Source organism: Motacilla alba, chromosome 19, assembly GCF_015832195.1.
Source record: "Motacilla alba alba isolate MOTALB_02 chromosome 19, Motacilla_alba_V1.0_pri, whole genome shotgun sequence".
NCBI lineage: Eukaryota > Metazoa > Chordata > Aves > Passeriformes > Motacillidae > Motacilla > Motacilla alba.
In genome coordinates, this window is record NC_052034.1 from 4,895,319 (window position 1) to 4,920,493 (window position 25,175).

Consider the following 25,175-nt stretch of genomic DNA (forward strand, 5'->3'; position numbering starts at 1 on the left):
AAGCCAATCATTGTGTGATTTAAGGAGAACCTGCTGGTGGCAGGATGGAGACTCCTGGGAGCAGTGCAGGGAGACTTCTCGGGAACCCCAGTCCCGACCTGAAACAAGTAACAACCATGCAGCTTACACCTCTTGAGAGAACCTAAAGAAGGAGCTATAGTTTAAAACGAGTTGATCCAGAACAACCTGAGGGCTTGCCAGGAGTTCCCTGCCAGCGGCACTGCTGGGAAGACTGCGGCACTGCTCCGGCAAGCCCAGCCTTGAAGCTGAAACAGCACCGCGCGCTTTACACGTCACGAGAGAACCTAAAAAAACCCCACCAAACCCCAGAACCCCGGGCGTTTTCGTGTCAAACGTCAGCGGCGGCGCCCGCACAGCCCGTGAGGGAGGCGCGCGCCGCCCGAGGGGCCGGGGGGCGGGAAGAGCCGCGCGGGCCCCGCCCCGCCCCGCCCCGCGCGCGGCGCGGAGGTGACGCAGCCGTTGCCGCAGAGACGAACCGGCCCGGCCCCCCCGCCGGCCCGGCCCCCCCGTCCCGGTGCGGCGCGGCGCGGCTCGGCTCAGCTCGGCTCGGCTCGGCTCGGCTCGGCTCGGTCCATCCCGCGCAGCGGCTCCGGGACGCGCCTCCTGTCACCTTCAGCGGCGCTGGCCCGGGCGGGAGGCGCGCGGCGGCGCCGCCATGGTGCTCATCAAGGAATAGTGAGTGCGGGGGGCTCTCCCCCATCCCGGCCCCCTTGAGCCCCTCCGGTCACCTCCGCCCGCGCCCGGCGCCTGGCGCGGTGACGGCCGCGGGTGGGCGGCCCGGCCTTGCCCCGCACTGCGGCCGCGGAGAGGGAGGGAGGGAGCGGGAGCGCCGTGAGGGCCGCGGCGGCGGTGGGGGCGGCATGAAGGTCACGGCGGGGCGGGGGCCGCGGTACCGGCTCCGCTCGGCCCCTCTGCGGCTCCGCGGGTGCCGCCGGTGCCCCCGCGGCCTCCGCGGGCGGCTGGCCCCGCACCGGCTGAGCGGGGAGGGTGTCGCCGGTGCCCGGGGGCCGCGGGCCGAGCCGGAGCCGGCTCAGTCCCGGGGGTTTCCGTGGGAGCTCTGAGGGAGGCAGGGGCGTCTTGCCCCTGTTCGCTGTGGCAGAGCCAAGTGTCAAGCCTGGCTTTGATCCCCTCCCGCCTTCAGCTGTGTTATCTCCCATCTCCATTCTCTCCGAGAATGTCAGAAATGAGGTAGCTCCAAAATATTTTTTTTTTGTGTGTGGAAGCCTCACCTTGGAGTTCTTCACTGACCCTGAGGCTGCTGCGGTTGTCCTGCCCTGCGATGGGGATGAAGGGGTGGAAAACTGGCCGGACATGAGGGTGTGTAGCTATTAGTCACGTTGCTTGTCACAGTCCTTGGTTCAGCAGCTTTGTGCTTGCTAATGTGGAATATACTCTTGGACCGGTGCACTTTGGCTGGGTGTCTTCAAAGCTGTGTGCACTCTGCACATAGTTCTTTCCAGAGTTCTTAAGGTTAACTCAAGTGCATTCCCAAGTTAAGTGCATTCCATCATTTTAAACTTCTTTCGGCTGATGGAAGAGGCTTTCTGTTTATTTTTTCTTTCTCCCCTTCCAAAAGATACCTGTGATCCCAGTGATAAAGTGGGTTTTCAGGTCTTCTCTTAGACACATTTACCTACATGACTGTGTCCTCCTTACAGGAGTCGCTTTGCAAGATTATGGACCATGGTGTGGATTTAAATATTAAAACTACGTTGAGGGTTGTACTGATCCTTGTAGTTGCCTTTAAACTTGATTAACTTTTTTTTTCCCCCCCGATCCTTAAACCCCTGCTATTTTTATCCAAACAATTGGGGTGTGGAATTCAGGAGCAGCAGCAGAGCTGCTTTTTGTAACACAAAAACACCATTACCTTCTGTAGTGTTAAACTGGACAGCAGGCAGAAACCTGGCCTAAGTGCTTAGTTTCAGGTGCATGAAAAGATAATTAGCTCCTTCTACAACACCTGTTTTGTTGATGTTTTCCTGTGGATTTACTGCTTTCCCTCTCAGAGCACCTTGGCTGGGTTGTCGTGTATCTTTTTCATGCTTCTGCTCACAATCCCTTGCCCTGTGCCACGGTAAAGCTCATTATCAGTGAGCTATGCTGGAAAGGTGAGAACATATGTACTTTGAATCAGATTTCTGACACTGTGAGCAGTTCATTTTCGTGACTGTCACTTCCAAAATGCGTTTTACTCGACATTATTTACCTCACCATATCAGCATGCCCACTGGTTTTTCACACTGCTTGCTTCAGAAACAGGGTGTGAAGTATAAACTTAAGAGTAAAGGTTAAAAGACCAGAATTACTACATTGGTTCCCTTTTACAGGTTTCCATTTGTATTTTCAAAAGGGTCACTAAACCTATTTAGCGTTGCCATTATACTGTTTCTTTTCTTCCCTTTGTTTTGCCCTTAGTGGCTCTAAGGACAGTCAAGGTTGCTACTGGACCTTCCAAATGAACATTTGTTTTTGACTTTCTGAGATTCCCAGCCAGCTCTGACAGTTGCACATTCTGAGTTGTGTCACTGTACTGGCTCAGATTTAAATATTCTTGATGTTGTACGTGCCCGATTTCCATCCTTTTCGAGATGGTTTTTGATGAAATCTCCTGTTCCAGGAAGCAGTCGTTTAAGACATGTTGAAACCTCTCCTTTTGGTGTGAGCTGGCTTTTGAAGTGCTTTGCTGTTACTTATGTTAGTTCTGGTTGCATGCAGGTCATTACTGCCTTCCTAGCATGGGTGGTAAAAGCTAAATGATCTGTAACCTCATCTCATCTGAGCAGATTATTCTTCCATCTCTGTGACCCCTTGTCACACTCTCCCTAGTAAATCAGATGGGGTTTATTGTGCCTGGAAGTATTTTAGGAGCCGATACAGAAATAGAGCAATAGAACAAAACCTGATTTCACATTTTATTATCAGACAAGTCTGTATCATCATTTCTCTACAGCTTCTTGTCCTGATGTTATGCAGTGATGACTTTAACCCTTTCATTTGACGTCCTGTCAGACTTTCAGACTAATCTTGCATTTCCATCCATCCATCTGCGGATAAGCTGCATGGATTTTGTTCATTTGTTTGCATTTTTTTGTGTCAGGGTTTGTAAATGCTGGCTGGAGTCTTGCTTGCTGTCCTTACTTTGATTTAAACTGCCTTGGAAGACCTTGAGGAGAATCAGAGTGTGGAGACTCACTTCCCTTTCCTGTGAAGTGACGATAGTGCCACTGACCTTCCCTGCAGCTGTACTTCCCTTTGCTGTCATTTGAGGCAGATTTTAATCTAACAGGGATCTTGAATGTTCCTCCCCATTTTCAGGCTGTCCACATCACATAATTTCTCATAAACTGAGCAAGTTCTTTCCTAAAGTTAGGAACCTTTGTTCCCATTGCTGCTCCTGCAAAGCTTTTCCTCAAGATCCTCTTGAGGAGTCTTCCCTCCTCCTCCTTTATCTCTTGACTACCTGTAAGTGGTTTTCACCTCCACTCTCCTGGTTTGCTGGGCTGAGCAAGCTGTAAACCACTGATCTTGTTTGTGTTTCTGTTTTTCCATTGAACTCTAAGGTAACAATTCAGATTTAGTGTCTTCCAGTTTCCTAAGTGGAATTTCATTTGCTTACAGCAATGTTTTACACCAGGTTCTCTGAAGAAAAATGTTTTAACTCCATTCCAAAGAAATTGTTCCTTCCCTGTTTCTTGGTCTTTCACTTTATCATCCAGCCCCTCTTTTATTGCACTTTTTTCCAGTTAACTAACCCACCATCATGCTTGATGGCAAAGTCTACCTGTGAAAATCCCTTTCCTTTTTTTTTATCCTCCCACTGGTGTTGGTCCTCTTCCCTCTTGCCTTTCAGCAGGTATTTTCAGGAAACAATATGTAACAGTGAGAAAAACAATTATAGTTCACTGCATCCTACCAGCAAGTGGCACATGGATTTCCATTAATTGATCAAATCCCATTTAAAAATTCCTTTTACTTCCTATGTTTGGCCAGGAATGCCATGTCTTCAGTAAACATGATGTAAAGAAGCACACGTGACTTGGTCTAAAATTTGTTGCCTAATGATTTTTCTGTTGTAAAACAGTCACTGTTCCTTCTCCATTCACTTTTTTTTGCATCATTTATGATCTCTAGAACTCTTCCATCCCTGAGCCTTTTAGCTGGTTTTTCTCCCAAGCTGAAAGGCCAAGTCTTAACTGCTTTCTTCTCACACAGAAGCTTTTTCCCATCTCCAATCATCTTTTTTAACTTCCTTCACTTGTTCTGCATCCTCTTTGAGATAAGGTGACCAGGACTGTGGGCAATATTCAAGATGTTGATATGTGGGAGATTCTAGTGCCATAATTGTCTTTTTTGTGTGTGTGTCTGTGTGCTGTTCCAGTTTCTAATATTGGATTTACTTTTGAACTGCCACTGAGCTGATGTTTCCTGCTGCTTTTCCATAAAGGCACAAGATATTGGCAATAACTGACTTAGGGCTCATTAACCCACGTGTTTGGTGAAAATGAGTGCCTATAGTGCATTATTCTTTTTTTTTTAATTGACACTGAACTTCATTTGCAGTTCTCAGTAGTTCTTTCTGCAGTACTTTGCAGTCAGCACAAAGTGTTGCTGTCACAAGTAATCTTGCATAATCTGTAATCTTTTGCCCCTATTGCAGTTTGTTCTTTTGGTAAAGTGTAAAAAAAAAAAAATCTATTTTCACCACTATTGCTTTTTCATAATCAGTTTATTAATACAGAGGGCTTTTTTTCCTGATTGTGTCCTTGTTCCTTTGAGACTAATTCCCAAAGAACTGGGAATTCTTCTGCCCTTGGTAGCCATATCCATTTCCTGTCTGTCTGTGCTTTGGTTCCTTGTCGAACGTGATGGTGTTTGACATCATCCTTGCTGAAAGCAGATCAACCACAGATCCAGTTTTGGAGAAGACCTTAACAAGCGTGTATTTCTGTCAGCTTTCAATTGATCCTTTCCAAAAAATCTGTGTGACTTCGGGCAGTTTTGGCTGTGTTGTCCAGTCAGTTGATTCTCAGAAGCATTCAGGAAACCACAAAAATAAAAAAAAAGACTCATTTAAAGCAGTGGCAGCACCCTCCTTTGCAGTGAGCTCTGAGAAAGCCTTTCCTCTGCTGTTTGCAGCTGCTTTGGGACATGTGAGCAGATCGTGCCGTGCCTTGTGGCTATTGCAGATCTCTGCAGAATTGCTGAGGCCCACAGAAACCTCCCCAGCAGCCTGATGAGGAGTCAGATGGGATTGCTGGAAGGATGGAGTGAGAGGGATCACTGCTGTGTGGATGCTGTGTGGGTTTGTAGGCCAGTGAGGGATCACCAGTTGAATTACAGAGTTTTAAGAGAGGGTTGCAATTATGCTCCATCATGTATTGGTTCTCTTTGAGGTTGTTACATAAATAGTCTTTGGCCTAAGGAGTGCTGGGTGGATGCTGGGATTCTGGGGGGAGAGGAGGGCTGTGCAGCCATTGCTGTGAGCAATGTGGGAGTTTTGGGGCTGCAGGGATATTTGCTAATTTCTGTCTCTGTTTCCCTTCCAGCCGCGTTATCCTGCCCGTGTCTGTGGAGGAGGTAAGTTCTTTGCTTCTTGCTTCCTTGCTTTAGGACTGTAAATAAACCTGTGATCAAAGCATGAACAAAAACTGGAAAATGCAAGCTGTCTTCAGGAGCCCCTGTGAGCTGGTACTCATTCTCCATCATTTTGGACCAAATAATTGTTTTAAGTCTGAGGGTGCCAATCATCTCTCTTACAAAATACTTTCAGATATGCTGATTATAAATCTTGAGTTGTCAGGCTGTTTTCAAGTGCAGTTTCCTTTTCATTAGCACTATTGTTCTTTTCTGTTTTTTTAACATGAAGGGGAAGCTTTAGTACAGATTTAAGTCACCTTTTAAACTGTGTTTTGCTGGAGCTCTTTTGTTTTAAACTCTTAGGCAAAGATCAAGAATTGCTTAGGAGGCTCAAATAGCAAAAGGACTTTTTAGGATCTGTGCTATTTAGCTCTTACATACAGCAAACTTTCTTTTTGTTTAGATAAAGCTGAACTGGGAGAAGAGATGTAGTTTCTATTGGACAGGGTGATTTTCATCACCAAACCACCCATGGAATAGCTGTGCAGACTCAGTGGCTGTTTCCCTCCTGTTTCCTCTGGTTTTCAGCTTGCCTTTCTTTCCTCTTTCCTGCATTGAACATCACTCTTGAGGAGAACGTAACCATACAAGTGTTTTGAATTTTTTATTATACTAACAAGGTAGAAATTGAAATGACTGAGTCTGTAGCACTTCCGTAGCAGATTCCTTCTTCTGGATGTGTTTTAGTTTTAGTTTTATCTTGTGATCCTTGGCTGTAAGCCTTGGGTTTGTGAACTCTGATCAAGGCCTTGTTCTAACTCTTAGGGAGAGCTGTGATAACAGCACTCTTGTTCATTTTTCTTTCCTCTGAATATAGCAGCTACTGTGGCGTAGACAGTGGTGGGCTGGCTCATGGCAGCACTTTTTTAAGCACATCCCTTTTATAACTCTCACTCTTTTGACAGAACACAGTTTGGAACTTCATGCAGTGCATTCCTGCAGCCATCAGACTGGCTAGTAAAACACAAGCAGTGTTTAAGCTGAGTTTCTTGTTCCTGTGGCTCAGTGACAGGTATCAGATGCTGACAGAAAGCCCAGAACTCTGATCAGAGAGTGGGTTTGGATCTGTGCTCCGTGTTAGTGCAAGAACAAGGCTGTGAATGCCAGAAGTTCTGTCTGTTGCTTGCTCCCTACCTGTGGCTTTTATGCTTTCTGCACGAATCTCTTTCCAGCAGCTTTAACAGAAGTCAGACTGAAGTATGAGAGTAGGGAAGTTTGGATCTTTTATTGTGCCTGAGCACCACTCACAAGAGTGAGAGCTTGACAAAGGAAGGAGTAACATGATCAGCTTTATCAAGTAAGCAAAGGATGCAAACTTGCAGGTTTGAGAAAGCTGTGGGTAAATGGCAAGTTGCTAGAGCTCAATGGACAGAAAGGACCTTCCTGAATAACAGGAACCCTGCCTCGTAGTGATACGGCTCCTTGGTGTCAGGCTGTGTAAATAGAAAGTCAAAGCATCAGCATACAGATTGTTTCTTGGAAGGGTTAGACTGGATGGAACCCAACACAGGGTTTTCCTAAGTTCTCTGATACTGGGATTAGCCTTCATCCAGTTAAAGTGAGTCCCTGGCTGTGCTCTTGTCCCTCCCTGGCTGTTCAAAGCCTTGTGTGTAAAGTGCCTGTGTGGAAAACCGAGGCTTTGGGCTGTGGATAAATCTGCCAGTCTCTGGCAAACTCCTTGTGTGGGTGCTCTGGGATTATCTGCTTCAGGACATGTATTGCTCTACTCTGGGCCCTGTGCTTGCCTTGTGGAGAAACCCCCAACCTGACCAAATCAAATTTCTCCCCAAACTTGCACATTGTCACCGTGTCCCATGAGTAATGTCTCCTTCCAAGGTCTGGTGTTTTTCCTGTGATAGGGCAGATTTCAGGAGCCAATTCCCTGAGCAGTTCTAAGTTCACTTAGTTTTGCCTGTGTAACTGGGTGTGCTTAAGAAAAAAGGTTATTTCCAGTGTTGACTCAGAGGATGACTGCTGCTGTTTATTGCCTCATCCCCCTTCCTGTGTGCAAAGATGCTGACACATCTGTGCATCACTTGGTCACTGCACTGCTGTTCTACAAACCAGCTGTTAAACCTTCATTGCTTTCAAGGATTTCCTTGTGTACAAAACCCTTAAATAGAGCTCTGGAGACTTGTTATTGCTCCTGACTGTGTAGCTGCTCATGAAGCATCTCTGGTTAGCAGGACGACTTCTGATTTCATTTTCATAAGGTTGATTTTTGCTCAAAAGGCTTGAGTTCCCACCTTCTGTGTGCAAATTGGTGCATCTGATGCCAATGTGTAAGATAGGGAATGAAATTATTTGTAACTTTGAGACATCATGAAAGGGCTGAGGGAGTCTTTTGTGAGGTTCTGTGATATACCAGGGATTCTGTGTTCAGTCTCCACCCTTTGCAAATGGATCTTAACCAATAGTATGGAATTCAAGAGAAAACTGGTGATCAGGAAGGCACTGGGGTGCTGTGACTTAATCAACACAGAGCTCAGTGCTGCTGAGCTGGCCAAGCTGGGAACCAAACAGTGCAAGAGAAGCCCTGGTGATGACTAAAATTCAAGAGCTGGCATGTAGGAGTTAGACTGTAGCAGTCTGTCTTCTACATGGAAACCCTGCCAAAACACAATCCTGCTCAAGTGCGGGCTGCAAGCTGCCCTGCTGTGTTGGTTCATCCCCTGTGCCTCTGTGGGGAGCAAAGGGAATCTCCTTGTTGGGTGTTGGGTGCCAGGCTTTGCTCCCGTTCCCTGACCAGCATCAGGTGCCAGCTTGGGGAGCGTGGACTCGTGTGGGTGTCCGTGCCAGCTGCCACTGAAGTGCTGGTATGGATTAGAGCTGTGTGTACACATTCTGTGCTGCCTCTTTGTTCCTTTCACATGGCAAGGAGCTTGCCAAACACACTGGGATCTTATTAATTGCATTCAAAGCAGCTTTCAGGAAAACAACTGCTCTTGAAGATGGTTGTGTTGAGATCAGGCCTGCTGGAGGAAATTTGGTGCAATGAAGATATTCTCTCAGCTCTGTAAGAAGTGTTTGGCACAGACAAAGAGGGATGACTTCCTGCAGAAGAGAAGAGGAGTTTTTTGGTGCTCTCAGGTCTATCTGGAGTCCAGATTCCTAGAGCAAAAATCTTTCTCACTGTTTATCTTTGCAGAATGATGTGGGATTTGCTCATTGGGACAGTTTTATTTGGACCTTTATCAATTTGGGCTCTTATCAATGTGATTAAAGGCTCAGAAATAACAGGGACGTTTAAATGGTGAAGATGTTAAACCAAAGGGTTTATCTTCTTAATGTCTTAACTTTGACCCAAGTATTTGAAAGGGAGAAGGAATGAATAAGAGGCTGTTACTAAGAGGAATTAGTTGGTGCTCCTGGAGCTCTGTCCTGGGACTTGCTGCAAAGCAGTCAAAGCCATTCAGTCCTCCCCTGTAATCCTGTACTTAGCAAACTCATAATAAACTCTGTTCTATGAGTATTTGTGTGGCTCTTACTCTGCTCAAGCAACTTTGCTCCTAAGGTTTCACAACTCTCATGTTTTGCTCCTCTGGAGGGAGGGGAGTGTTCTCTTTGTGAGGGTCATATGTAGGGAGTCATGAGGAAAGCAGTGTGGTGTATGAAATGTCACAAGTCAGAGACTTGTATTGCAGCCCAAAATCCAGACTGAAACCCAACCTGCTGTGACAGTGCAGGAACTGTCCAGCCGAGTGAGGGCTGCTCATGCAGCCTGGGCCAGGACCTTCTGGAGAGATCCAGAGCTGCTGCTCTTCGCTTGGAAATGGTCTGGTTTTTCTTCTGCCCCACATGAGCTGAGGCCAGGACACCTAGCCTTGTTACTCTGACTTCCATCTCCTTTTCCAGCAGGCCTTTGTTGGCGCCAGATGGCACAAAATGCCAGAGAGCTTTGGGTACTGTTGTTATTTTGGATGCTGTGACAACAAAATTTAACGACTGTACAAATCTTCCTTCGTTGCAGAAGATGTTCCAGCCCAGTGAAGTATTTCTGGGTTCTCAGCTCTGAGCAGTATTCCACTTTTCCAGGCTGGCTTTCAGAAGTGCTATTCCTGTTTCTGATGCAGAGCCTTATGCTGTGGAAAAGGAAGATGGCCTGAACAGTGTTGCATTGCTTTGTAATTATGTTATGGAATTTTTAGGAGCTTTTGGTGCTTGATTTTTTTTTTTTTTTTATCCTTGCACTTCTGGTGCCAAACACTTTGTGGTTTACCCTTTCAGATTGCATCCCTGTACTGTTGCCTTTGGCAACAGTTGCTGTTTTGCTCACTTTAAAGTTCTGAAGACTTAACTCCACTAAGTTAGAACTCTTCCTTTTAAGTTAGTGGTTTAGCTTCTTTATCCTCAAACTTTGCTCATCTGCCTTTGCCTCAGAGGCCTGTGTGAATTTTCTTCATTTGATCGTGCTTCTTTTGAGGTCTGCATCCCCTTTTTCAGCTACAAGAGGCAAGAGTGTATTAATCTTTACATCTTCTGCAGAGGAATGTTCTCTTTTGTTTATTTTTGGTTTTTCCTCTGTTCTGCTCTGGGAAACATTTGTGAATGCCTCTTATGAAAGAAACTGTGTAGTATCAATTACTTTAAGTGATTTCTGGGAAATAATGCTGCCAAATGCACGTCTGTAAGACTCCAAGAAATTATTTTAGGGTAAGAATTTTACTGTATGTTGAAATTCTGTGCTCTCCCTGGTAGTGGTTTAAGCTTGTGGCTAAGAGGAAGTGTGATACAGAGGAAAAACAACACAACCCAAACCAAAGATAATAGGAAAAATAAGAGTGGGAGCAGTGACAGCATAGATCAACTGGTCATTTGGGACACTGGCTCACTTATTTCATTAGATAAAAGTTTTCAGAGTGAAAATACCCTCTTCATGCTTCATACTCAGTTGTTTGAACTGCATGTGGGAGATGCTCATCCTTGACCCTCAGGGCTCCTAAGCAGTGCCCATTTAACAAGTTTGTTTCTTGGAGCACTTAAATCAGGTGGTGCAAGTACCCTTTATCTTCTGTCTCCCTTATGAAGTTTTTCACTCCCTTCCCTGCATTTTGTAAAAAAGCTTGATATGACTTTCTTTGGGACTCTTCTGGATGCAGCACTGTCTGCTTATTGATTCAGGACTGGCAGTGCCTTCTTCTCAGTTCTATGGGGACACCTATGTGTCACTCAAAAAGAGTGAAACCCAATGAATTTTGCTCCAGTATCCCTGAGGTCATCTGTGTTTTCTTACTCTGATACTCCTTTCATCTTTCCTTCTTTCTCCTGATTCTGTGTTGGTTTGGAGCTTGAGATTGAAGGGTTAAAGGTAAGTGTTTCACTGGCAGTCCTCTCCTCCTAACTACCACTCGAGCTTTCTATCTCAAATGAAATTAAATGAGCTGCTTATCTGCCCATACAAGTGGATGTCCTTTTCTCTGCCCTCTCCCCGGGTAATAAATTTGTCCTTGGCTTCTTCTGGCAAAGTTATTACTTCAGCTGAATTATAGCCATGGTAATAATGTGTCTTTAACTTCTCCAGTATCAAGTGGGGCAGCTGTATTCTGTGGCAGAAGCCAGCAAAAATGAAACTGGTGGAGGTGAAGGAGTGGAAGTCCTGGTGAACGAACCCTACGAGAGGGATGGAGAGCGTGGGCAGTACACACACAAGATCTACCACTTACAGAGGTATGGGATCCAATTCACTCCCAGAGCTGGGCAAGAGGAACCAGAGGGGTTGCAGCAGCTGCAAATCACAGATTGTGGAAAGGCTGAAAGATGCAGAAGGCAGGAGCATAACAGCACCTGGTAGTGAGCATCCCTGGGACACCCACCCTCCCCTGTGAACGTGGCTGTTGTCCCAGGAAAATCTGGCTTTGAGCTTCTCAAAGCAAGTCTGATCCTGCCACCCAGTATTTTCATACTTGAATTTGGCTAAAGAACAAAACATCTCCTAGATTTGAGCCTGCTTGTAGCCTCTTTTTTTCTTTTTTTTCATTTGTTTTATCTTTCATTATGTAAAGAAGATTTATATTAACATGTCTGATTTAGCACTTCTGGAGAACATCATAATGTGGTTGGGGAGAGTCCTACCAATCCCAGAACTGTGCAGATCTCGAGTGTTTGCATTCCAGGTGATGTCCTGCCTGTCTCAGTTCTCATTCCACGTAGTCCTTATCAATGCCTTTCTTCCTATTTCCAATTCCTGCAGCAAAGTGCCAACATTTGTGAGAATGCTGGCCCCTGAAGGAGCTCTGAATATCCATGAAAAAGCATGGAATGCATATCCCTACTGCAGAACTGGTGAGTGCCTGAGGAAGGACTCGGGATTCTCCCTTTTTGTTTTCTGGGGGCAGGGGGAAAAAAGTTAGGGGAGGGGATAAGGAAAGATGCAACCAGTAAGAGAAGCTGTTTCAGCTCTCAAATCTTGGATTCCCTTTGTGTGGTCAGGAAAAGTGCTGAGGAGTTAAAAGAACTGCCTTTGTCTGATGTGCTGCTAATGAGTGACCTTCCTCTGTGAGAGGGAAAGAGCAGACCAAGAAATACCTGTTAGTCTTCCTAAAGGAATAGCTGTGTAACACTGATGAAATAAGTACATGGGGGGTGATTTTATGTGCTCAAGTGCGGCACAGCCAGGTGGGAAAAAGTGGAAGATGCAAGAGGGGAGCAGGGCAGATCTCAGGTGCCTCTTGCTTAGCAGGTGAAGGGAACAAGTGTTAAGTGATGGGTGTTTGCTCACTTGCAGGGTCTGAGGGCAGTGAGGGTTGAACAGAGAGTGCTGCAGTTGAAGTGAATCCATCTGTAAAGGCAGGGCTGAGGCTCTGGGAGCTGTGTAAAGTGCTGGAATAATGTCAAACCTGTTTTCCACAGCAGTGGTTAGTATTTACTTACTGAAGTTACCAGCCACGGCGTTTAACCACTACAGCTTCTCTGGTGTTCACTGCTGTAAACTGAAAATTTGACTTTGCCTCCAAACTCATGCAGTGTTTTTGGCAGCATTTTGTGCTGTTTGTATCTCTGAAGGATACATTTGCTGCTAGGTGGTAGTGGTACAGTTGCTATGGGAACAAAACACTTAAAAATTCCAACTGTTCTTGAAACTCAATATATAAACCCCCCCCTTTTTTTCTGACAATTTACTTAAGTGAATTTTAAATGAAGTGTTTTAAAAGAAGGAAAAAGCTCTGCAGTGGGAGAGGATAGTGTTACTTCAGTCTGTGAAATTACACGCAGCAGTCTAGTGGAATGGATATTTCAAACACAAAATTCAGATACTGCCATCAACTTTAGAATAAATTTTTAATGTCTCACAGAAGATGTGGAAATGAAGTTGTTCACAACCCTTCTAAACTTTGTGCAGTTTTCTTGCTGCATGTTACTTTAATTAGCTAGTAAATGTCTAGTTTATTTCCATGTTAAGCCCACTGAGCTGATTTAAATGCCTGGCTGTATCCTCCACCTCCTCTTTTCCTTCTCCACCAATTTCTGAAACAAAGGTATGGAGTTACTTATTTTGTTATTCTTAAGCTGCTTATCTTTCAGTTACACTCTAATAAAATTCCACTGAAGAGTGGGACACTAAAATCAAGTACAAGACTTTTCAACACAATCAAAGAAATTTCAGATTTTAATATGCTGGTAATGATAACAAAGCCAAAAAACCCCCTCAAGTGTAATAAACAGCATCATAATATGAGATAAAAAGTGCTTTGTTGTGGGGGTTGGAGCAGAAGGCAGTTTTGATGCGGAGGCTGATAAATCTGTTTAGAGAATCTGCCAGCATGACATGAAGCAAGAGAGTTTGGAAGAGTTGCTGAAACCTTCCTTTGGCTGGGATTGGGCAGGAGGGGAGAACCCTTGGATGTGGGAACCCATGGATGAGAGGACTCATGGATGTGAGAGCCCATGGATGTGAGAGAGGACCCATGGATGTGAGAGAGGACCCATGGATGTGAGAACCCATGGATCTGAGTACCCATGGATGTGTTGTGGGGCTGCCTTTTTTGACCATTTTCCTTTGGATGCACTGGGCTGTTTTGGTCAGATGTGGGGAGACTTGGATGCCCTGCTCTGACTCTTTGGGCAGCAGAAAATGCTGTGCTGGCTTAGAGCAGCCAGGCTTTCAGCCCTCTCACTAGAATCTGAAATTTAAGAGCCAGGGTCCCAGTAGGAACTAAACCTGAGTGTAGGAGCTGCTGGTGCTCCTGCCTGTGCCCTCCTGCCTGAAGTTGCTGTGCTGTCCCTGGAGCACAACTGGCTTCTTCACAGAGCCTTCTAAACTGGCATAAAGCAGTGCTTTTACTTAATTGTGCCTCGTGGTATTTTTTTTTAATTTATATGACTGCATCCTTCTTCCATTTCCCTTTATCTCCTCTGAGAAGCTCAATTAATATACATCTTATGGGCCATTATCAAAGTAGTACTAGAGATTGAGGGAATTTAAATGCCTAGCTTATAACTTTCTGCAGTTCTGCACACTTCTTTGTGCTGTAATATGTTGGTTTTATGTACTTTGACTGGAAGCCTTGCTTAGTTCCTTTGAGAGCATAAACTGTGAGTGAGGTTGTTGTTATTGTGTGGTTTCAGAACTTCTGCAGTAGAAATGAAGTGAGGATTGTCTAATAGTTGTACCTGTGGGCAGGTGCCAAGGGGAGCAGCGTTCTTCTCTGCAGTCTGACTTTAATATTAATGTTGCTTAAATGTTTTTAGAAAAGCAATTTGATGTGTGTTCCACTCCGAGTGTAACCATGGCCTGTGGCCAAATGTCAAGAAACTGAGAAGTTATAAGTGCAGTTGAAACGTGTAGGAGTTGCTGCTGTAATGCCTCAAGAAGCAAGTCCTAATTTGTAGCAAGCTGAGCATTGAAGTTTCAGTGGACATTTCTGAAGAGATTAATTTGTTTCTTTACAAACCAGGAGTCTTCCCTACAGGGGAGAAGTTAAGGAGGTGAAGGAACCTGTTTTGAGGCAGCTGCATAGTCACAGCACACAGCCATGGCAAAGTGGGAAGGCCCTGGTTTATAATTATTGCTGGTTTATTCAGTATTTAGTTGGACTAGCAGGAAAGAAACCCCACTTCCTTCTTGCAGAAATAATGGAATGTTCTTTGAGATGAAGTTCAGCCTTTGAAAAATTAGCCTCAGCTCTGCTTTCTTGTTCTCTCCCTGCAGCCCAACATGCCAGTCTGAATAATTGGCTTTCTGTTAAATTGCTGTAAAAAGCAATTTTCACATGCTAGGGGTTTGGAGCAGTCCAAGCCCAGCAGTGGGTAATTAAGGCAGCTGGATGTGCATGATAGGTGATTTGGGATGGTAACTGTCTGCAGGATGCTGGGTTGGAAACTCAAAAATTGTTACAATACCTTTAAAACCAAATTGCTTCTTAATCAAGCCGTGATGTTAGACTTCAGAACAGACCAGAGAACTTCACCTCCAGCTTCAGACTTCCTTCTGCTTGAGTAGAATTGCTCAGGTAGAGCAGATGCTGACTGTTACAGGATCTTTAATTGCTTTTCTGTGTTGAATAATTGAGCCTTGGTGTCCAGGGAGCTCAGTTACCACGAGCAGCAGAGATGCAGAGGGTCTGGTTACTCCAGGCAGGGCTGCTCTGGCCTGAAATCCAGCATGGGTTTCCTTTGGAACTATGGAGAGGCTCCTTATCTGCAAGCTGAGAAAGGATTGGTAAAATGCTGTCAGCTGAACATACTTATTCCATCTTCTCATCCAGCTGGCTGCAGGCCAGGGAGCACAAGTGGCAGTGCATAATTAATTGCTGCTCCTCTGGGTTTCTCTGAGAATTTCCAGAGGAGAAGGGGGTGAAGTTAACTGGGTTTTATCAACTTCCATGTCTTTTCCCTCAGAGGTACCTGGGAAGCTGGAGCTGTCCCTATTTGGCTGAGAGTGGGAGGAGGGCAGTGGTTGCTGTACAGTCTTTCCTCACTAAAGTACTGTGTCTCTTTCTTTCCATGTGTTGATTTCTTGGACCAGTTATTACAGTAAGTATTGCTTTTACTGATAATCTGTGGAATAATGTCTGAAATGAAGTGTTCTGGGCAGAAGAAGCTCTTTAACTTGAGCTAAAGGCACTTTGGCTTTTGTCATTGTAAGATCACGTGGATTAACTGCCCTTACCAAGGGTGGTGTATCCATGTGACCATGGACAGAGATCTGCCTGTGCCCAGCAAAGCTCAGCTTTACAAATGGGAACAAGCCCTTGCTTAGGTAAACTGAGTCAAAGCCAGTTAGCTCCTGCCATGCTGTCCCCTTGATTAATCTCTTCTGAATTTGGTATTTCTTTTCTACATGCTGAGTGTTTCACTGGCTTGTTCTTTTGTTTCTGCTCCCCTGAGGGAAGATAGGGTTACCTTTGGGAGTCCTTTGCTACTCACAGTAATAGTGAGAAATGGAAAGTTTTTTGCTTACTTGGCAGAACTGTGCTTCTTGTTCCTTCCCTTTCGGTGTCAAGAGCTCTCAGCACATCCGTTTAATATTGTTATTAATTTGAAGAGTTGCATCAAAATATGTACTCAGTGCTAGATCAATGATCTCTGTGGAAAGACAGTTTCTGCCTAGCTAACTTATGTTACCCCTTCTAAACTCTAAATAGAGTGGCAGATATTGTCCTTTCAAGAAAAAGCTGTTTATAAACTCCAAATGTTTCACTAAACAATAGAATTTATGGTGGGTTTTTTTTTTCGTGAACAGCTTGTGGTTTATTTAATCCTAAGTAATTAATGATCAATCAATTTTGCTGAAAGTGATGATCTGGTTACAAATAATTCTGAAATTCTCCAAGTTGGACCCCAGTCAAATGGAAAGTTCATTCTTTGAATTAGTTCTTTGAGTTTTGACTCTCCTAATGCTTATCTGTGTAATAAGAAGACAAATTATGTATTTGTCTTATATAATTATATATCCTAGAATAACAAGAAGCTTTATTTTGATGACAGAATGAGTATATGAAGGATGACTTCCTGATCAAAATTGAAACCTGGCATAAATCAGATCTTGGAACACAAGAGAATGTGAGTACTTGTGTCATGTGTTTTACTCATCCCTTTAATGTCACAGTGCTGCTTTCTGTGCTGGGTTAGAGAAGTGCTGTGTGGAGCTGTCTGTTCACTCTGTTCCTGCATTTCAAATGTTTGTCTCACTACCAAGACAGACTCCCTTCTCTTGGCTTCTCACACGAACTGAATAAAATTGACCTCCAAACACTTGTTCTGTGTGAGCACCTTTGCTGCTTCAGAAACTCTCCCACTGTGTGTTTACCTCCCTGTGGGTGGGAAGGGGAGCACTGGGTGTCTGCATTTCCATCTGGTTTTATATTTTCTTAGGCTGGGAGTGTTCTGTCACTGAAGCAGCTCCTTGGGTGATGTTGTTTCCCTGCAGGTGCATAAGCTGGAGCCAGAGGTATGGAAGAGTGTAGAAGCCATTTATATAGACATTGCTGATCGGAGCCAAGTACTCCCCAAGGTATGGTAGGTGGGTAACAGCTCCTGGGGGGGCAGGCCTTGTGCTAAAAGGGGGGATCATGGACAAACTGTGCTTCCAGGGATGGTCACAGGCAGCAGCACAAGTGGGAGGATGGACAGAGGAGGAAAAGTGTTCTTTAAAACTGCTCATGCAAGCCAGAGGAAAAACTTTTAAAAACTGTGTCAGCACTGCCTGTAAAATGTATTGCCTGTGCATGTAACAGTATTTCTCCAGCAGTGCAGCTGACTGAAGTGTTTGAATAGCAGGAAATGGCACTCCCCTTTCCATACAGGACCTCTCCTAAACTTCCCTCTTTTTGATACTGACCCATGGCTTCACAAGTGTATCTGGAAATGATGTAGCCAGTACTTGGTTCTAAGAACCACTCCAGTTACTGTGAGAAAGAAAAGGGTGTTTCTTTACTGGGAAGAAAAATCAACTGTGTAAAAATGGAATGTTGGTTGAGTTTCCTGACTTTCCAACAGTATTTGATGCCATTTTCATGGTAGTACTGTGAGTCTGTCTATACTTTTCTTCTAGTGAGCAGCATGTGAACATCACCCTGATACAGTGCTGTGAAAAATCCTAGCTAGCACACCTGCTTCCTGTAACAGCAGTGTTTAGCTCCCAGAGAACGTGGTTACAGGAAACATATCCTACAGAACTTCTGATAGCCTTACAGAGGTCATATCAGTTTGTTACCACTTCTTCATGGGCCTAGGACACAACACAGTGGGGAGATACATTTCCTTGGAGAGTGTCTGACCTAAAGCTGAGGTCTGAAAAGAGTAGCTCTTGATAAGGCAGAGGTTAGTCTTGGGCCAGGAAAATCGATCCTTTGTGTGAAAGAACAGCTGGAAAACAGTAGGATAGTTTGTGTTTAATCTTTGTGTGTGTCCAATAGGATTACAAGGCAGAAGAAGATCCAGCGAGGTTTAAATCTGTCAAGACTGGACGTGGACCTCTGGGTCCCAACTGGAAGGTTTGTACAGATGAGTTCAGGAACTGTATCAGGACAGACACTGGGGTTTGGAGCCAAAGAAACACTGGAATCCCTTCTGCAGAAGGAAATACAGACCTCAATCCTGAATCTGTTCTGATTTTTAAAGAAATTAAAAGAGCTTGGTACAAAGAGAATGAGTTCCAGGAAATCTCTAGAGCTGTCTGGTGCTCAGCCCAAGGGTTCACCCAAGAGAATTCAAGTCTGAGATAGCTGAGTGGTGACCAGCAGTGTTTAACCTTTCACTGAAATCTTTGGAATCTGAAGACATTACAAGTGCTGATATAATACCAGTCTTTACAAGGGATCCTGGGTGGGATTTGGGGAGCTACTGTGGTGCAGGTCTGATTCCTAGCAGGCAAACTTGGCAGAAGCTGAGGTTGATGTGATTCATTTGGGAAGAGTGGTTATGGCTCCTGTAATGGGAAATAGGAAACCTTGTGGAGTTTTCTTTAAGACTTTATAATCATGACTCAGATGATATAATCTAATTCCAAAATGTTTTAGGTAGGGAGTTTATCAAGAGACTTTTAAGGAAGCAAAGTAGCCGTGGTATAACAGTGAAGATGCTGAAAGACATAATTTTAATGGAAGGAAGAGTGGACAACAGAGGAGAGGAAGGAATAGTCTGTTCTCAGAATGGAGGGAAAGCCACCTGTGAAGGAAACCAGGGTCTAGTTTCATCATGCCTTGAAAAAGGGTGAGCAAAGGTGTGACAAAACTTGTCAATAAAATATAAGAAAGGTTTAACAATGCAAGAGGATTGTGGGGAATTGTGGGAAGACTTCATAGTTAGGGCTGAAGGAGCTGCTTTCCTGGAGACACTTGGCTGGAGGCTGAATGTGAATATCTTTGTGTCTTTGCAGAAGGACCTGGGGAAGCAGTCAGATTGTCCATACATGTGTGCTTACAAGCTGGTAACAGTCAAGTTCAAGTGGTGGGGTCTGCAAAATAAAGTGGAGAACTTTATACAGAAGGTAAGTTCTGTGATGGGGAGAGATGTGGGAATGGGGCACATTTCATCACCCACCTGCTGTACAGGCAATGCCTCTGCCTGAAATTCTGCACTCAGTTAAAGCTGGATTCAGTTTGCTGCTGAGGCTCTTTCTGACAAGTCCTGGAGCTCTAGGACATTTTCCTCTCCTAGTCTGCTGCTTGAAAAACCTGTGTTAAAAATAAGCAGATGGTGAGAAACTTTATTAAATTAAAACATAAATGGAGTCTTGAAAAGAGCTTTTTTTGGCGGCACAGTCTATAAGCCATGAGCTGCAGCAGGATGCTACACCTGGGAATGGTTGCGTGTGGTTTTCCAGGCAGTGCTGTGTTCATAAAACTCCTGTGCCTTCAGATCACAGAGACTTCTCAGTGGTTAATATTGATAAACCACAGAGCTGCTTCTGCAAAAGCAATTCTCTGGTGATACGATCTAAAAGCAGCTCCAAGGGGGAATGGCCATGGTGCTGCAGGATTTCAAATACCTCTAACAAAACCCCTGAATAATGCAGTGTCTTCAATCCCTTTCTATTATGAGTATCTGCAGGTTTGCATCAAAGTATTCAAGCTGCTTTTGATGAGATATGAAACCATAATTGGTAAAACTGAAGTGTCCTTCCTTAATGAGGTCTTTCCAAGAGGCATTATGTATCCCTGTCTAATAGAATGATTTTGCCTAGCTTATCTCTTAAAAAATGGAAATAAATTGCTCCAAATCTGGAGTAGCTTGTGCACATTAGTCACCTCTGCTGAAAGGTTTCCAGTTGTGAAAGACAAGTTTAGGCATTTTTTTAGGTCACTTCAAAAGAAAAAAAAAACAAGATAGGTGTATGTTGGCCCTTTACATTTCCTAACTTCGAGTTTCTAGCAAGTTAAGGATTTAAAAAATACCTGTTTCTCCTTTTTTCTGCACTTCCAGACCAACTTTCGTGCTCCAGGTAAACCCAACTTGGAGTACTTTATTCAGTCAGAACAATACTGTCAAATCAAAGGAAATTCACTAATTCTTTCAGTGCAGTGTGCAGACTGCTGTCTAGGTTTTGAGGGGGAAAAAAAAAAGGCATTTCTCAGGGGATTCAAGGCTCTAGATTAGATATTCTGATAAAAGAATAAAAATTAGCTATCTCCAGTTTCCAATTGTGGCAGCTAGATGGAAAGGTGGGCGAGGGAGCTGATTCTACACATCTCTGAAAATTGTTACAATGCTGTGAGCTCCATGGTAATTGCCCTGTGACTAAGCTGGTTTGTGTTTTATTCCTCCTTTTGCAGCAAGAAAAGAGGCTCTTCACAAACTTCCACCGGCAGCTCTTCTGCTGGCTTGATAAGTGGGTTGATCTGACTATGGAGGACATCCGTAGGATGGAGGAGGAGACCAAGAGACAGCTGGATGAGGTCAGTGGCAAAGCAGGGCAGGTGTGGGTTGTGTGAGAAACTGCTTCTCTCCAGCACAGCAGAGAGGAAAGGCTGCTGCATTGTCAGGGCATGGTGTAAATTGTGCTCCTGCTATTTAGGTCATGCTGTGTGTGTGCTTTGAATGATTGGCCATGAGTCCATCGTGCTGGCATCTCCTCCTAATCATTATGGAATTCTCCTTCTGTTTGTTGTTGAGCCAGTAAATGTATTGAACCACAGGTAATGAGGGGCTGAGTGGCAATGATTCATTTACTGCCTCAATATCTTCTGTTTGCTTTTACTCAAAGCTGAATGGTCGATTTTGTCCTCATTAGTTGCCAGAAACCTGTTGAGTAAAAGGTTTTTTTAGCTCTAAGTACCATAAGCAGGTAGTGGGGGTATGTAACAGCATTCTTACCCTGAGAAACACAAGTTTGGTAATAATGAGAACCTTGTTCTATGGTTTGTGTCCTGCCTTGCACCCTTCTCTCCCTTCATGCCTCAGGATATTTCGTTGCAGTTTCATGTACACTCTTGCCCTTTGGATAATGGTTCCAAATCTGTTGCCAACCCACAGCTTAACCAGAAATGATGCCTGCGTGTGCATTTCACAATCACTGACTTGAGGTGCTGAGATACAATCGATGTCTTACACACAGGAGGTGTTCCATACTGATAAATTTTGAGATAACACATGTGAGAATCAGTACTTGAGCACTTCTTTCCTCTTTCAGATGAGAGAAAAAGATCCAGTGAAAGGAATGTCGGCTGCAGATGACTAATATGACTCCTTCCTTGTGCACTGTAGGTATCAAGAGATTTGACAAAAATCTGTATTGCTCTATTTGGTTTAAAACCCCCAGCATTTGTGTGAGAAATGATCCTGTTCATAGCTTCTGACAGGCAAATCTGTGCTATTGATTGTTTTTATAGTGAAGCCATTTCACTGACAGGTTGATGAGCAGGGTTTACTGCCTCATTTCAGAACTATTCGAAAGAAAAATGTGAGTGAAAAGTGTAAGAAAAATGTGTTAGAATATTCTGTAGTTTATTGCTGTTATTCCTGTAATGCATATGTTACTTCCCATGACTTGCAGAGAAACTTTTGTCAGTCTCAAAAAAAGTAAGTTAGCCATGCAAATACGTAGAATACAGTTGGAAATTGAGCATTCCAAGCATTTTGTGAGGAATTGATTTTTTCCATTGCTGGTTAGCAGTATTTACTAATGGGCCAAGGCTTGGAGTAACACTTGGGTGTTGCAGGAGAAGCAGCAATGACCATTTTAAAGCTTTTGACTTGTTTTCTTTCTATTCTGTTAAATATGTCGTCACTTTGGGGGCTGGTTTTGCCAAATTTTTCTTAGACAATGCAAGAATTGTATTGTATAGTTATACAAAATATACAATTGTGTTGTTTAGTATTAGAGAGGTAAGAAAGCAAGGAAAAAGAAGGGATTGTCCATTTACGTTTGGAAGAACAGGTTATTAGGGCAGTAAAATGCCATCCTAGTTATCCTTGGAAGGAATGAGGTGGGGCAGAACCACATCCTCCTGGAGTACTTGCTAGTTATTCTGTTTGCCCTCTGTTATCTGCTGGTTGTTTGGTGGTAAGTGGGGAACACGAGGTGAGGGAGTGTCTTTTGATAGAAATATTTTAATTTTTGAATGCAGCTTCGACCAGTTGATTTTCCTCTCTCCCATTTCCTGGGAGCAGTGCTGCAGTGTAACCGTGCGTGGTCTGCCTGGCGACAGCGTGACTCACATTTGCTCTCTCCAGGCTGTCTGCCACCTCCCTTGGCACACCGCTCTCCCAAAGCCATCCTGAAACATTTCCCTGTTGTCTCTTTGTTTCAGTTTGCAAGACAGTCATCAGGAAGGCCCAGGGAATCCACACCCTTGACTGACGGACCATCTCTGGATCAAGCCTTTCTCTGTCCAACTGGCAGGCGATTTTAAACCTCCCATAGCTAATTCTAGATGCCCCTTAATATTGTGAGCAAATAGACAGTCTGGTACTAAGCACTCCAATGTTAGCACGTGCATCCCGAGGAGCTTCCTCCTCCTCCTCCTCGGGGCCGTGTGACTTAGAGATCGCTGTATTTACAACTCCTCCCTCCTCTTTTTTTCATTGTGTTCAGACCAATTTCCATGTGGCCCTGTTTGATTTCCAAGTGACATTTTTAGCTCAAATAGTCTTGTGATGTGGTGACTTAGAATTTTTTTTGTTTTGTTTTTGTTTTTGTTTTGGTTTTTTTTTTCCAAGTGGGATAAACTGCCACCTTTGTTTCTGCCCAGCCCTTCACTGTTCTTTGAATGTCTGTTTGGAGAGGGAAATAGTCCATATGTAAAAGTGCAAAACTCTTCCATGAAATGTTCTGCTCTCACCCTTGCTCCCAGAGGGAGATATTTAATGGCAGGTAACCTGAGTGCAGAATGAAGAGCAGCCAGAGAGTTCTTGGTTAGTGATGAGTTGGGATTTGTGGCTTCTGCAGGGCATTACTTTGTTCTGTCTTAACAAACATGAATTGAAGACTGCCCAGAAGCTGCAGTCAGGCCCTGTGCTGGGGCGTTCAGCACTTACCTGTTGATTTTCCATTTTCGGGGTCTCTCTGGCCCTTGTAGCTCTGTTGTCCTCCAGCTGTGTGTGTCAGTCTTACAGAATCTTTCTTGACACATGTTGCAACTTCCTGGTTCTTTATTTATTAAGACTTCCCCTAACTTACAAAGCTGGAATGGTTTTGAGTAATAATAACAATGTGATTCTCCCTGGACAAATTGGGATGTTGCAAAGGCTGGTGTGCAAGAGAGGTGTTGGCATCTGGTTACATCCAGGTGCCTGGGGCGGTGGTTCTGCTCAGCAATAATATTCTTCCCATTGCAAGACTGACTAAAATATCTCCTTTTGTGCTGTAAAAAAAAAGCAACTTCTAAAGTCCTGCAGTTTGCTAGGATATCTGTTGGTTATTATAAATCATAGAGGATACTGTTCATGTAAAGAGCTCTCATTATTTAATGAACTCAAATACTTACTGTAACTATCCTTACATTGATATCAGCTTTAGACAATCAACTCAGCAGAACAGAATCAAGGAAATGCTGCTTTCTTCAATACATATGAGGAAAAAAAATCCTTATTTGCTTATCCCTAAGGCCCAATGTTTGATTTTTTTCCCTCCCCTAGTAGTAATAACTTTATTTTCCACTCCTGTGTTTGGCAGCACTAACATGAAACCCTGCATGCCAAACAGTTGTGGGTGTATCACCACTTTTGAGGAGTCTTTTTAGCATTCTGTAACACTCTGACTCCTCCAGCCCTTCCCACTCCTGCAAGCAGGAGATCCTGAAATGATCCCATGCCCTGCTGAACAAGGCTGTGCTGGGATCAGAGCTGTTTTCAGTGTGAGGGAAGATGGGAATGCTCTGGAGGGAGAGGATGGCATTGGTTTCTGGGGAGGGGGCAGTTTATCCCTTTATTTTTAGTTTGTTATTTTTGCCTTACTCATGTCTAAGTGCAATAAGCTCTGAATTGTACCAGTAACTCTGGCAGGCTCTTCTCAGTGACCTCAGACGGTTCTGCGGGGTTGGGGTGGGGTTGGAGGTGTTTTAGCAATCTCACCAGGCAGAAGTAAAACAAGTTTATTGTAAAATAGATAAAGAAACTAAATTTTAATCTTTGAGGCTATTTGGGACCAGGATGTTTCATGACATGTTGTATAGCTGTTCCAGAAGTATTCTAGGAGTGTAGGCCCCAGTTAGAGTTCTTTCAGTTTGGAGTATTTTTAACAGAGAATTTATGCACTGACTTCTGTTCGTGTTTGTTGGTTACGTTTTGAGGGATTCTTACACTTGAGGGCAACCTGAGAATACACATAGCACACTTGTTCTTTCAATTTGTGTTATCCAAGAGGCTTTTTCCATCTGATGACACTAATCGCCGTGGAAGCAGATTGTAACATTCCACCATTGCAATCCTTTTTTGATCCTCTGATTTCAGAGTAAGAGCTTTTACACAAAGCTTTCCTGATTAGTGGAAAAACTTGGAGGGAGGGAGGGGGAAACTGCAGGACCTTCGGCCTGAATACTCCCCCTCTGCTCCCTGCCCTTTGTTTTCTGTCCTCCCGATTTGATCCTAAGTGAAAGCATCCCTCAGCCTTTGGATAGACAAATCCTGTAAAGACCCTTCAGTCTCGACGCTTGGTTCCTGCTAGCGAGCATAGCAAAGATCACGCAGCGTTCCCGTGCCGTATCTTCCATCAGCTTTGGCAGAACCCCCGGAGCCGCCGGCTCCCGGCGGGATCGGCTCCATCCGGAGGGGCTGGATGCTCTGGGATCCGCTCCCATCCACCGGCGAGGCTCTGGGGCTCCAGGGGCAGCCCCTCGGCCCAGCCTGCCTCAGGCTGGTTTGCTGACAGGGCCGCTCGCCCCTCACACCCCGCAGCCCTCTGGGTTCATGCCGCTGGGCCTCCCGCCGCGTCCCGCCGGGCTCTCCGCGCTCTTTCCTTTGGCGACACACACACACTTTGTAGAATGGGTTAGATGATCTCGTCGTTTCTTTAAATGTGAGTTTGTGCCTTTTTTGTCTCCTAAATCTTCCAATACAGGCATATTGGAAACGAAATCTAATAAAATACTAGACAGAGCCTGTCGCCTCCGCCTCCTTTGTTTTGGGGTGGTTTT

At 44.5% G+C, this 25,175-nt stretch overlaps 1 protein-coding gene across 1 annotated transcript; it reads left to right on the top strand.

Annotated features, from left to right (window-relative positions):
• The first annotated feature begins 507 nt into the window (after positions 1–507).
• PITPNA (phosphatidylinositol transfer protein alpha) lies at positions 508–25,138 on the top strand. The gene is made up of 12 exons (XM_038157716.1): positions 508–696; positions 5,571–5,601; positions 11,183–11,328; positions 11,852–11,943; positions 15,626–15,633; positions 16,588–16,662; positions 17,030–17,113; positions 18,018–18,095; positions 18,980–19,090; positions 20,376–20,498; positions 21,233–21,302; positions 22,353–25,138. Exons 1-11 carry the CDS (start codon positions 677–679, stop codon positions 21,278–21,280), a joined length of 816 nt encoding a protein of 271 aa, XP_038013644.1. The 5' UTR covers positions 508–676; the 3' UTR covers positions 21,281–21,302; positions 22,353–25,138.
• The last annotated feature ends 37 nt before the right edge of the window (positions 25,139–25,175 follow it).